Here is a 13,420-nt window from a genome sequence, read left to right as displayed (position 1 = left end):
CTAGACCTGCAGCACCAGCACCACCTGGGAACTTAGAGTCTCAGGCCCCACCCTGACCTCTTGGGTCAGTCTCTGCAAGTGGTGGCTTCTGTTTTCACAAGCACCCACGGTTTCCAAGGCAGCTCCAGTTTGAGAACCTCTAAGCCACGATGACTGACCTCACTTTGACCTGAGACACAAGAAAATAGAGGCCCACTGAATATATGATGAGTTTTGAGGCAGTTGGTGGAGATCTACTGAGAAAGTCACCATCAAGTGTCCTGATCATCCGTCTACCACCATCAGCAGCTTTTTTGTTCTACACGTTCTTTTGGTTCTTTTTCGTCTCCAGTGAACATCCCCTGCAGCAGGGGTGAGGAGATGTCATTCCTGGATCTGTGCATGCATACAAAGAGATGAAAGTGCTAACCCATTATTTCAACTTCCCTTTAAAATAAAACGATACTTCTCACCCTGTCAAACAATTGAAAGAAAATTTTGAAAGTAAGAATTCTCTTTAGGTGGGTCTGGAAGAATTGAGCCCTCTGTAAAAATGGAAATGTCAGGCTGTGATTTGAGGGAGCTTTGTAAGATTTTTTTGATGCCTTTTTAAAAAATTAGTCAGCAGCCCGCATCCCCATATTAAACCAGTGGACCATGATTAACGGACTGTGGATTAGCAGATAGAGATGAGTTTATCATTAGTCAAAGTGAATCTCTGACTTCAAGGACACTAGCAAGTATACAAGATCTGGCCCCACAGGATTTGGTAGGAGAATAGCCCCTGTAGTTAAAGGATGAACCAGAAAGGTCATTTCCCCACATCCCTACTCACATTGTTTGGTGGGTCATTCCTGAGTCTCCCACTGGAGTTGGGTGGATACGGTTTGAGGGCCACATGGTCACCTAGCACAGTGTTATGTTCATGCACCAGCAATATGTAAGCTTATGAGATGCTATGTAATGTAGCATAGCCTTGTAAGTAGGGAATCAGTCCTGTGCAAAATAAGAAACAGGAAGTAGAAAGAAATGTGAGAAGTACAGTAGAGAATAGATAAAAGGGATCTGGAGGCTTGGTGCTTATTCAGGCTTGCCGTTTCTCTTGTCCCAAGTGATACCTTTAGGTTCTGTCATGAGTTCCCTAGAAGATGTAAGAGTGATAAATATGGTGTCAACTGCCACATTTGGCAATTAACTACTTTTATAAAACTTTTTTTTTTGGCAGAGATTCTGTCCAGAAGCAGATTCCAAAACTATGTTGCAGTGCTTGAAGCAAAATAAAAACAGTGAATTGATGGATCCCAAATGCAAACAGATGATTACCAAGCGCCAGATCACCCAGAACACAGGTGCCGTCTTGCTTTCCTGGTCCCACTGGTAGAGCTGGGGAGGCGCTTGCCTAATCAAACTAAAGGGGCTTTGGTGCTTGTGACTGTTAAAGAGTCTGGATGTATAAGCAAAATGACTTCTTCCCTGAAGAGTATCCAGAGGAACACAGAGTCATGGGGAAGAGGAAGCTGAAAACACAGGAAACCTGCCTTTACAGGGCATCCAAAACGAGTTAGAGCTAGAGTTGTTTGAAAAAGTCTGGAGGTTGAATAAAACCTCATGCACGTGGCAGGAGAATACATGGGTGATCTGTTTCAGAACAGAGAAATTAATCTCAAAGTTGCAAGACCTTGTAACTTAATGGTCAAGTTGAGTTGGATATTCTCTTCTCACTGTTTCTGAATACATATATTATGGGGAAGGTTACTGATGTCTGCATGATTTTTGTGAGGACTGCTTAGAATGTTGGTCTCAATAGACCCTGCAGAGCTGCTGGGGAGTAGGATTCTCCACATCTGCCCTTCCACCACGTTATGTTGAGGATTTAAAATAGCGTTGTGAGGGAGTTGCCTGGGTGGCCTAGTGGTTAGGCTTCTCACTCTCACTCGTGTGGCCCAGGTTCAGTCCCTGGTCAGGGAACTAAGGTCCTCCAAGCCACCGGGAGATAAATAAAACAAATAAAAATAAATAAATAATGAAATAGTGTAGTGAAGGAGCCCATTAAACATTTACTGGACAAAGAAGTTAATGGTTTATTGATGGTCATTGACATAATATGCCTGCCCCCTTTGGGTAAGTGGATCTCAAAACATTTGTGAATCCAGGTGGAATATTTTGTCATGTGCTTATTCCTTTCTTCTAGATTACCGCTTAAACCCCGTGCTAAGGAAAGCCTGCAAAGCCGACATCCCTAAATTCTGTCATGGAATCCTGACTAAGGCCAAGGATGATTCAGAGTTAGAAGGTCAAGTCATCTCTTGCCTCAAGCTGAGATATGCAGACCAGGTAAACTGCCCTGGGCTTTGCACAGAGGTGTACTTACAGGGCCTCCACTAGTTCCGACGGCATTTTCTTTGGAGGTCCTTAGCTTACTGCCACTTTGCCCAAGCCCTTTCTCACATCTTCCCTAAGCCAGGGCCCAAGTGGAAAGCTGACATGTTCTAACGGGCTGACATACTCTCCCTTGTCATGCGTAGCGCCTCTCTTCAGACTGTGAAGACCAGATCCGGATTATCATCCAGGAGTCTGCTCTGGATTACCGACTCGACCCCCAGCTCCAGCTGCACTGCTCAGACGAGGTAGGGTTTGGGTACAGAACCTGCTGTGAACAGAGCTGGTCAGGAAGGTTTTATTGGAGATAAAGAGTAAAGAACTTAACTCTTTCCCTTCAGCCCTGAATCCAGGATTCTTCTGGGCTCTCTGTTGTTTGAGCTCCTGGTTCTTTGTAACACTGAATTTGACTTGGCCTTAGTCCTCCCACTGTTCAATTTTGATTCCATATTTCTCTATGGAACATGAGGTTTATTATATCTGTCTATGTCTAATTTGGTCTTCCCTCTCCTTATTCCGGTGGTCAACCCAGAACACACCCATCACTTGCCAGAAAAATGGAAGTGCTCCTGTAATAAATACCTCTAATGTAGGGCCTGTTCTTGGAAGTTGACTTCCTACCTAGAAAAGGCCATGTTGAGAACCTTGTTCTCCATACATCAGTTTATGGATATGAGTTTTAAAGGTATTTCAAAGAAGCTTACTCATGAAGCTATCCAAAAGTAGGCTAAATTTTTAATGTGCGCTGCAGGCTTTGTGTCAGGACCCCTTCGTTTCTGTTTCCAAGTTATGCAGCCCGGTTTACCCTGAAGCTCTGTGAATGTCAAGCATTTGCTTTTAGGATTTTACTTGGCTACCTGACCTTCTTCTTGAGGAATCAGGCAGTAGTCTTTGTGACCAGTCCTGGGACAGTCTGACTCAGGCCTGGAGGGTGACAGCGTGAAGATGCATGTGTGGACGGGTTTTTCGGCTCTCTGCCAGTCCTTGTGAAGGAGAGCAGAGCCCGGCATGCCATGTGGGGGGAGGGGGTAAAAGCCACTGGGGACCCATTTGAGAGGCGCCCGGGCACGGCTGTGGGAGGATCGTGAGTCTGATGATGCCGAGGCCCAGGAGCCCGGCACGAGCTGGGCTGCCCTCTGCCCTGTGTGTGTCCCGTGCAGATCGCCAGTCTGTGTGCCGAAGAAGCAGCGGCCCAGGAGCAGACCGGCCAGGTGGAGGAGTGCCTCAAGGTCAACCTGCTCAAAATCAAGACAGAGGGCTGTAAAAAGGTATCGACCGTCAGTCTCCATTTTCTCTCTGCTTTCCTCTCCTCTTCCTCCTCTTCCTCTGAAAGCTGTAGACTGTGCATCTCGGTGGTAAAACCAAAACCTGCCTTCCAAGAATTCTGTCCATTCCTCTTACCAAACTCATTTGACTTTTGACCCTTAATTGCCTATAACTTAAATATTCTTACACGCCTACTAATTAGTTGTGAATATGTCTCATCTCCATGACCAATGTTTAAGTGCTATGCCGAAGTAAAATGTCAATTCCAATATACCAATAAGGGTACTACATTCATAAAAGTCAATGAAACTAAAAATTTAGTTCATTTCAGAAACATCACATAAAAAATTTTATCAAAATATGATGGTTAACATACATTGTCTTATGAAATTGATAAGCAAAATAATATATTTTGATCTTTTGTAAAAAGCTTTATCTCTTTTTGGAAAAGTGTTTCAATAATGTTGAATCAGTGTGAATATTGTGTGCAAATATTTTCAACTGCTAAAAATGTTTCTGATTCCACATGGTCTGAAGAATGGTAGGAGTTGCTTGAGTGCTGAATCAGCGTATTTTCATGCAGACACTTCTTCATCAAATGATTTCATTTAACCTCAGGGAGGACTTTTTGAGCAATACTTCTTTTTTTTTTTGCTTTGCTTTTATTGGTGTTTTACAGTCTGTTGAGAGCAAACTACTTTTTACATAAGAAAGTATTTCTGGACTGTCTATCCCCTGCAATTTCATCATTAATAACAGTGTCTGCAGAGTTGATTTCAGTTCTGTTTGTATTCCTGTTGTGGGGAACATCTTTAAACTCATAAGAACTGTTCTCACAGTAGAAGTTAGGTGCTGTCAGTTCTTTTTTTCTTTTTGAGGGTAATGTAGATAAAGTGAGACATTTTACAAACGTGCTCTTCTGTTGGGGAATTTTAATATGGCTTATGACTCTGATTTTCAGTCTTCACATTTACAGAGTTCTATAGAAACAAGAACTGCTTTAAATCGGTGTAAACACCAACAGTATTTAATAACATGGTACACCAGAATGCCAAACCCAGTTCTGATCTTAGTATTGCCCTGCTTTGCTCGGCCAACAGCTCTGCGTACACTCGGCCCCCGAGTTATATTCACTGAATTAAATTGGATGCTAACAATCTCTGTTCTTTGCATCCTCACCACATTGCCACCAATCTCCGAGTAGCCTCTGTTGGCTTAACCTTCCCTCCTTGACTTTGTACATGAAGTATTTACGGACAGCAGATTAGCTGTGTGTCCTCTATAAGAGTGCTTTCTGTGATCTCCCCTGCCTTAGGAAGTGTTAAACATGTTGAAGGAAAGCAAAGCAGACATCTTCGTGGACCCGGTTCTTCATACAGCTTGTGCCCTGGACATTAAACACCACTGTGCAGCCATCACCCCTGGCCGAGGGCGTCGTAAGTTGCTGTGTTCACTCTGGCCCTTTCTGAGCTGTCTTGGGAGGAGCATCAGTTACAGTTAGAGCGACTCTGTTCTGTAGCTGCAGCTAAACCACAGACAGCACCCTTGGGGCCTGGTTGATGCTCTGTGAAGAGTGAGTTTAGGAGTGATCCTGCAGGTATACAGTGATACAGCCCTGACTAAAGGTACAAATTCGACAAGAGAAAGTTGAGTTACTTACCAGGGAGGCAAAAGTTAAAGCGTCATCACGGCCCTCTTCCCTGCCTGGTCCAGCGAATGGCTCCGACAGCTGCCTCAGTGGCTCCGAGGTTAGGTGAGCTCTTAGGTTAGGTGTCCTTGAAGGGATTTCACTTTGGGTAGCCTCCGGATCTGAATTCCCTGGTGTTAGGGACCCTTCTCTCCAGCCTTACTGAAACCTCTGTTCCATACAGCCTCAGACTCTTCCTACCCCTTTCCTTGCACAGAAATGTCCTGCCTTATGGAGGCCCTGGAGGACAAGCGGGTGAGGTTACAACCAGAGTGCAAAAAACGTCTCAATGACCGGATTGAAATGTGGAGTTACGCAGCAAAGGTAATGAACCTTGAGAATCTCCTGAAGGGCCGTCTTCTCTGAGCTGCTTCACTGACGCCCTTGTCCTTCTCATGAGTCAGTGTGTTTGCAAACGTCTCCAGGTGCACCTGTGGTACTGCTGGGCTCTGTGGGCCTGGAGCCGTCATCTCCGGGCGGGGCCGCTGAGACACGCGGTGATCTCTTCCTCCCTCGTCGGTTTCTGCTTCTGAGACGCTGAGGATTGCTTCTCTGACCCCACTGCTTGCTTTCTGTTGGCATGTGTTGGTGCTCAGATCACTTCGATCTGAAGACCCTCATGCCGCTCTCAGTACACAGATGGGTGCAGAAGGCGCCCAGACCTCTCTGGTCTGGACCCTCTTGGGCACCCAGGCTAAGCTGAGACCCAGCAGAACAGATCCTGGGGAACCGTTTGGCCCTGATTCTGCCAGAGCAGGCGGCCACGGAGGTCCACTGGAGAAAGCACTGAGCATGAATGCTGGTCAGACTCTCAGTGGCCACGACTGGGGGGTGGTTTGAGTATGTTCAGTCAGCATAAGTCATGTCTGCAGGGTGTTTTTGGTGGAGGGGATGCTGATGGTGAGTGGAAACAGGTCAAGACAGAGTTAGTGTCCACCACAACCTCAGCTTTCCTGTTTTTAAAAAGGCAGCAGCGTGCGAAGAAAACAAAATATATTTAAGGACTGTGTCCTTGTGCAAATCAGTTGGCCCCTTGCCACCCCTTGGGCTGCTGGGTCTTCCCCTGTGATGTGGGAGTCATGAAATCCACATGCCCGGACTCATGTGAGGACTAAATGATTGATGCGTGTTGAGCCCTTTGCCACATGTGGTTAGGTCCTCTGTGTGAGGGCTCTTACTACACGGGTGACGGTGGTCGCTCTGCCGACTTCTGAGAGTCTGCCTCTTTGTATTTGTCTGCATTTTCTAATCTTGTGCAGCAGCCATATATAGCACTATGATCAGGAAAAACCATCTGTAGCTCTGTGTTTGATTGTCTTGCCTCTCACCTGCCTCTCCCCCCAAAAGAAGTGACCCAAGTTATGGCAGGAACCGAGGAGGTGGTTTCGAGTGAGCACCGCCCCAGCCCACATCTCCCTGAGGGTGATGCCACCATCTGTTTTCCAGGTAGCCCCAGCGGATGGCTTCTCTGACCTCGCTATGCAAGTGATGACCTCCCCGTCCAAGAACTACATCCTGTCTGTGATCAGCGGGAGCATCTGCATATTGTTCCTGATCGGCCTGATGTGTGGACGCATCACCAAGCGCGTGACACGAGAGCTCAAGGACAGGTAGAGGTGCCTGGAGCCGCAGAGGAACTACCCGTCTGGCGCCCCGTTTGTACAGCCCTCCTGTATAGCGCACCCCCTCACCTCGCCCTCCCGCGCGGTGGCCCCAACACTCACGTTAGAGCAGCAGCAGGTGCCCCCGCCTCGTCCGCCTCAGACTCCTCCCGCGCCCACGTGTCCTCCTCCTCACCACTCGTGCAGCAGCCGGCCGCTTCGGGGATCGCCTCTGTCGGCAGACTCGGGCTTCCCTGTCCAGAGACAAGTCTCTCATCCCGATGGACCTACCAGTACTTCCGGAACCAACTCACCTGACCTGCAACTCAGCTGAATTTTTTTTTTTTTTTTAAAAACACCAAAAAAGAAATTTTTAAAGAAAGAAAAAAAAATGTATATAGTAACACATCTCCTCCAGGCTTGATTTGAGCGATGGGGCTCTTTCTTCTGTGTGGCGGTGTACAAGGAAGGCAGGACGCTAGAGGGGAGACACACCACCCAGCACGCAGTAACCGGGATGTCTGGCTGACCTCTCAGAAGCACCTTTGGCTCCATCAGGGCCATGGACTTCACTGAGTAGCGGGAAACGAGTGACCAGCCCACTCTGGGTCTTGTTTTCTTCTGCTGAAACACTGAGGCCTTCCGACTCCTACCCGAGCAGAGCCCCCGCGGGTCAGGACCCACGGCCTCGCGTCGCTCCACCGTCTCCTCGCGTCAGTGGGCCCCCAGGGCTGAGGGCGGGTGGATTGGAGCTCGTCTCGCGCACCCAGGGGTGTGAGCGGCTCGTCTGTCCGCTGCTCCGCAGCAGAGGCTGGGCCCTGGGGCCTGCCTTCCAGACCTGCGCAGGGCTCATTGGCGTTTGGACTGACCCTGCTCGGGTGGCAGCGCGTCCCCAAGTCCTCGGCTACCGGGGGACCCGTGACCTGGGGGAGGGGGTCAGGGCAGGAAGCAGGGTGGGGGCGGGATCGGCTCACTTTGGTTCATGTTTCAGGCAACAGTGCAGGCCAGAGACAGTGGCTTCTGAAGATGTAGCCTGGTCTCAGAGAGGGGTGGCAGTCCCACCTGACCTTCGCACGGGCTCAGGGCCACCTTCCCAGACAAGCTCCTTCATGCCTCTTCATGCGGAGGACGTGGTGCATGATTCCAGTAAAAGATGGAGGCTTTTTCTCCGTTTCTCCTTTCTGTCCGTTGACTGCATACCCCCACGGTAGTAGGCATTGGCTAAATGTTGTACTCGGATGATTCATCAGTCTTTGCTGAGTCTGAGCTTTGTGGAAACAATATTCTTGAGCATCCCTCGGCCCTCCAGTGTAGAGATGACAGGCTTGGAGTAGGGAGGCACGCCGGCATCACGGTTCAGCCTGGGGTACCTGGGCTTGAGTTTGGGGCACGGAATCCAGTGGCTGCACAAGAGGGCAGCGTGTACAGTAGGAGATATATTTATATAATATATATTTTATTAACCTGTTAGACGTCCACAAAGTATTATAAATCACGTGCCTAAAACTGTCCACATAGACCATGCACCCTGCCTGGCCCCGCCCCGCCCCACCACTGCCCACATGCGCTGTGGGCCCACCCCCTCTGTCTTCCCCGGATGTGTTCAGGGCAGATGGGCCAGCTGGTCCCGGTGACTCCTTGTCTCACCCTGACTGACAGATATTTGAATACTGTGGTTTGCTTCTTTCTTTCTCCTTTTTGCTACCTGTCCTAGAGGCAGTGGGTTCCAGACGCCAGCTGCAGACACCCCCTGCCTAGGCACCACCAGTCACCAAGGGCGGTTCGAAGCTGCTGGGCCCCTCAGTCCTCTCTTAAGGTCTTCCTGATTCTCAGCAGCTGTCCTGCGGGTCTTCTGTCTCATCACTTGAACCTCTTGGAGTTGGAGCGCCCCCCTTCCTCCCACCCCTGTTGCACTGAACGGAGCTGCTCTGGATGGTGCACCTCCTGGGTCTCTTCCCGTGCTCTGGGCGGGTGCGGAGAGCGAGGGGTGGGGTGGTCACATGCACACAGGCCCCCACTGACATGTGTGACGTGCTTCACAGGATAGAAGGACTTCCCATCTGATGGGGGCTTCCATTCTCCATCTCTGCTGTCTCCCTCCCCACGTGTGTAAAACATCGCCACAGCTTACTGCGTCTTGATGCTTTTCTTCTTTCTGGACTGAGAGGATCTCGGCTGTCTGCAGCGGATTTGGAAGTGTGAAAAAGAGTTTGATTCTTGAAACGTTCGTCACCTTGAGAAATGATCTGGATAGATAGAAGGGATAACTACTGGTATCTGATCGCTTGTTGCCAGAAGGCATTTCACCATCCAACTTGGAGTAGTTTCCTATGACTGAGCAGTTTCATATATCCATCAGAAACCACGGCCCAGCTGCATCCATTCTGTACCTCATTCGGTGTGACAGAAACAGGCTCTGAGCCACCTCTAGTCCCTGGCTTCATAGGTCACTCTTGGGTACATCAGCTAGGCAAGAACTGGGCAAGAAGAAACCATGGCCCTAGTTGGGGAGCTGACAGCCCTCATGCTCTCTCATCTCCTGATGTCTAGCCCATCCAGGAACAGTTACATCAGCAGTGGGTACGGTTTTGGGTCAAGGCCAAGGGTCCATGCCCTTGCTGCAGGGTACAGTAGCCAGGGCACTCATCAGGCCTTGTCCACTCACTATGTCCACAGCAGTCCAGATGGGCCGGGAGGTCAGTTCTCTGGACTGGTGGCCCTGCAGCGCAGGAAGTCAGAAATCCGAGCAGAACGCCCAGGAGGAGGCCGACTGCTCCCCCTCACGGAGCTGCTCACGCAGAAGGCGGCTGTGGGGTGAGGTCTCGCCCTGCGTGCCCCTGGCCTTCCTTCGCTGTTGCTGCTGTCCCAAGAGAAGTCTACTAGCAAGATGCTCTGAGGCAGGCTGGGTTCACTCCAGCAGGAAAGCCCCCCTCCTCAGTGTTCCCACACACTCTGGTACCACCTACAGGCCCAGTCCTGTGACCCCATCAGCTTGTTCTGAGCCAGTGCATCCTTAAGAGGCAAGGGGAGTTCTAGGATTGAGTCAGCAGGTGTAGACTGGTGTTCACTGCCGTCCTTGACTGTCTCACATCCTGCGCTCACTCTTCTCAGGGATGCTGGAGAAGGAGGGAGACTGCTTTCCTAGAAGGTGTGACAGGAAATTGCCATCAGATTTCATCTCTTGCCATCTCCTGAGGTCAGGTACCAAGAGGAACTCGTAGTGAAGAGTTGCAGCCTCCGTTTAAATTCCATCAGATGGTGCTGACTTTCCTCCCCCTTCCCAGGAGAAGATTCACTCCTGTATGCACCACCCCCAGGCTTGTGGGACCACTTCTGTCCCAAAGATCCGCATTGGTGTGAGTTACCCATGGAAGGATTGGTTGCTTTGTGGGACCTCCTTTCTCAGCTGGTCGTAAGTTCCTCTGAGGAAAAAATCTGCTTTTCCCATTTCTTTCCCTCCCCCACCAAAAAGTAAGTTTTCTCCACATATCACTTATTCCATGCAAGCACATACAGGGAAGGAACCTGCAGTAGGGACCTTTAGAAGCCATCCAACATAGCCTGACTCATTCAAACTAAGTTTGGGCCATAGAATAAAAAGAATAGGGTTTTTTGAATCATGTGCATTTTGGTGTGTTTACTTGTATTTCCAGTTCTTAGGAATTTGAAAAATCTCAAAACTCCTTTTATTTATTCTCACCATTTGAACAGCACCTAAGCCGTTTTATAAAACGTATAGATCTGGTGCCCCGAGTTTCCCATGGGTCTGTGGGGACACACCACTCCTGAATCACCACTCCCCCACTGGTCTTCAGTTCCCAGAGGATCAGGGGCCGGAGCTGATGTTCTGATCAGTGGGTCTCTCTCTCTCATCTTTGCTTGGTTATCTCTCCTGCTAAACTCCCCTCGGTCCTCCTCTCCCCTAGGACCAGCGTCACATGTCAGGCAGAGCAGTCGAGTTCAAGGCCCAGTCCCCCTTCATGCCCAGACCTCAGACAAAAGATAAGTCATTAGCAAACCCAGTCTGACTCTTCAGAGTGATGGGCCCCTCCACGTCATCTAGTGAGATCACCGAGGAGACCCAAGGGCTGTTGTTTCCCTGGAGCAAAGAGGTGGGACTGTCTGCTCGGGCTGGTGGGGACAGGATCCTGGCGGTGGTCTCCCCCGTCCTCCTTCCCAAGATCCGCCACAGCACACAGGGAGGGGTGTGGGCAGCCATGCGGCGGAGGAGTCCCCCTGGGCAAGGAGGGAATTCAGACAGTGCCTCTATATTCTGTTTTGCCTTCCCCCCAACACAGAGTTGACACCTGGACCCCAGAGCCCAGCAGGCCCTGTGCCACACACGCTTGATGGTTTGAACAGGTTCCCTGGTCAGAGGGAGTGACTGACAGGAGGGCTGGCAGTCCGAGGCTTACTGAACGTCCTCTCCCCACGCAGTGTTTCCGGGTCAATCCAGGCTGGAAGACAGACTGTCCAGCAAATGCTGTGTGAGATCTTAGGCCTTTAACTTTTTTTTTTAAAGAAAGAAGGAAAAAAAGTAAAATTAACAAGCCTCTTTTGTAAATGGTTTTTCTTTCTATGTATAAAATCCTGGCAGTTCCTTGTTTTTACATGTTCATGCTGTGTAATTTTGAGATGTTACTGAGATTCTGAACATAATGTGCATTTTTTTTTCTGTACAGATGAAATGGGAGAATTTAATAAAGAGTTTGCAGGTTTTTACTTGTTAAATCTTCTCTGTGGTGACTGGGAGGACCCTCCTCAAACACCTGCTATGCTGGTAGAAGTCTCCAGAGTGATGAGCGCTGGCTCTGAACTTGCCACTGATGCTCAGAAACTTACTATTCGAACATCCCTGTCCTTGGTTACTTAGGTGAAGCAGAGTAGGACCATAGGCCTTTCATAGGAGAGGTGGAAGCCAGATGTCGGGTTTTCTGACCCTCAGTCTAGTGTGTCCAGAATTACTCATTCTGCTGATGTGCTTAAGCCATGTCACGAGGCTTCTTCCTCGGGGAACACATGCCTGGACCTTCTTACAGATGCAGCACAGGATGGCACCTGGCGTCTGGCGGCTGCCTTCCCACTCAGGCCCAGAGCTGGGCCCCGTTCGCTTTCTGGGCGCTGCTGTGTCCACGCTCAGGCAGTGCTCATCTCCCCGTTCCAGTCCTGGGGTCAGTGACCTCACGGCACCCTTCCCACGTCTGGTCTTTACCTCCTGTGCTCTCAGCAACGCTAATTTGCATCTAGGTGTTAAAAATAAGTAACAGCTTAAAGAACTGCAGATAGCAAAGGTTTCTTGAAGTAGTGATGGCTGTACCAGTATTCGAGTAATGAAATGGGTCATTGAATTCCAAAGGTGGGGTAACCTGGAACCCAGGGTTTCTTCTCTGGACTCCTCAAGTCCATTTTCAGCAACTGTTGTTTAGGAGATAGTGGGCCTGAGTGTAGAGTGGAGGTGGGAGAGGGTGAAGAGTAGAAGCAAGGACAGAGGGGTTGCAGAGGCATTTTGAGCCCCAGCTGTGACTGGTGGCTCAGACGGTAAAGTGTCTGCCTACAGTGCAGGAAACCTGGGTTCAATCCCTGGGTTGGGAAGATCCCCTGGAGAAGGAAATGGCAACCCACTCCAGTACTCTTGCCTGGAGAATCCCATGGATGGAGGAGCCTGGTAGGCTACAGTCCATGGGGTCGCAGAGTCGGACACGAAGTGGCTTCACTTCACTTGTGACTGTTCCTCTGTCCAGGGGGCTCTGGGCAGCCATCAGCCCTGAACGAGTGTCCTGGAGGGCCCCAGGCTTTGTGTGAGTGGGGGACTGAGCTGTGGTTTAGGCTCCTTGTCACGTGTCCCCGCAGGCAAGAACCCCATGGACAGAGGAGCCTGACGGGCTATGATCCATCGGGTCACAAAGAGTTGGATGCAACTTAGCACATGCAGCACCCACATTTTTTGTGTGTGGTTTTTCGGGTAAAAGCTCCTTGGCCAACTTCAATGCTCAGAGGCATTTAGCTTCTGTTCTCAAAACGAGCTAAGAACAAAAGGGTCTTAGCCAGAAAGGGAAGCTTGGACCATCCAGCTCTCTCACCTGGATGAAAAAGTGAGGCACAGAGGTGGGGAGGCAACTTCTCAGACAGCTGATTAGCAGCAAAATGAGCACCCCTGCTGTGGGTTTTTTCTCTGACCAGGCACACAGGCTTTGGGACCTATGTGACCAAGTAAGACCCCAGCCCTCATCCAGCTCGGGGCACAAGCCACTGGCCTGACCCCAAGAGTATGCCCAGCCCAACAGACCTCCAGTGGGGGCTTCTGACCTTGGTCCTTGTTCCCACCTCTATTGCCCAAAACAACCTGCAGCACAGCAGTGTCTTCTCAAATTACTTGTTACATACAGAGAGAAAATAATTTACAGTGGAGAAAATGCAGCTAAACCATGTGATCCACATTAACATCAGGAGAATGGAACAGATGGACATTTCATGCCTCCTGACACAACGTCCTGAGAACCAAAAGTGC

At 49.7% G+C, this 13,420-nt stretch overlaps 1 protein-coding gene across 1 annotated transcript in view; it reads left to right on the top strand.

The window, feature by feature from the left end:
• GLG1 (golgi glycoprotein 1) overlaps nt 1-11,643 on the top strand; it is a 121,468-nt gene extending 109,825 nt beyond the window's left edge. Inside the window, exons 20-26 of the mRNA XM_020889182.2 lie at nt 1,205-1,328; nt 2,171-2,313; nt 2,505-2,606; nt 3,519-3,626; nt 4,940-5,060; nt 5,529-5,635; nt 6,758-11,643. Coding sequence (XP_020744841.1) covers nt 1,205-1,328; nt 2,171-2,313; nt 2,505-2,606; nt 3,519-3,626; nt 4,940-5,060; nt 5,529-5,635; nt 6,758-6,925 — 873 coding nt within the window. The 3' untranslated portion in view covers nt 6,926-11,643. The remainder of the gene's footprint in view (nt 1-1,204; nt 1,329-2,170; nt 2,314-2,504; nt 2,607-3,518; nt 3,627-4,939; nt 5,061-5,528; nt 5,636-6,757) is intronic.
• The last annotated feature ends 1,777 nt before the right edge of the window (nt 11,644-13,420 follow it).

This window comes from Odocoileus virginianus, unplaced genomic scaffold (genome assembly GCF_023699985.2).
Source record: "Odocoileus virginianus isolate 20LAN1187 ecotype Illinois unplaced genomic scaffold, Ovbor_1.2 Unplaced_Scaffold_15, whole genome shotgun sequence".
Classification (NCBI taxonomy): domain Eukaryota; kingdom Metazoa; phylum Chordata; class Mammalia; order Artiodactyla; family Cervidae; genus Odocoileus; species Odocoileus virginianus.
This window is presented reverse-complemented; position numbering and strand designations above follow the sequence as displayed.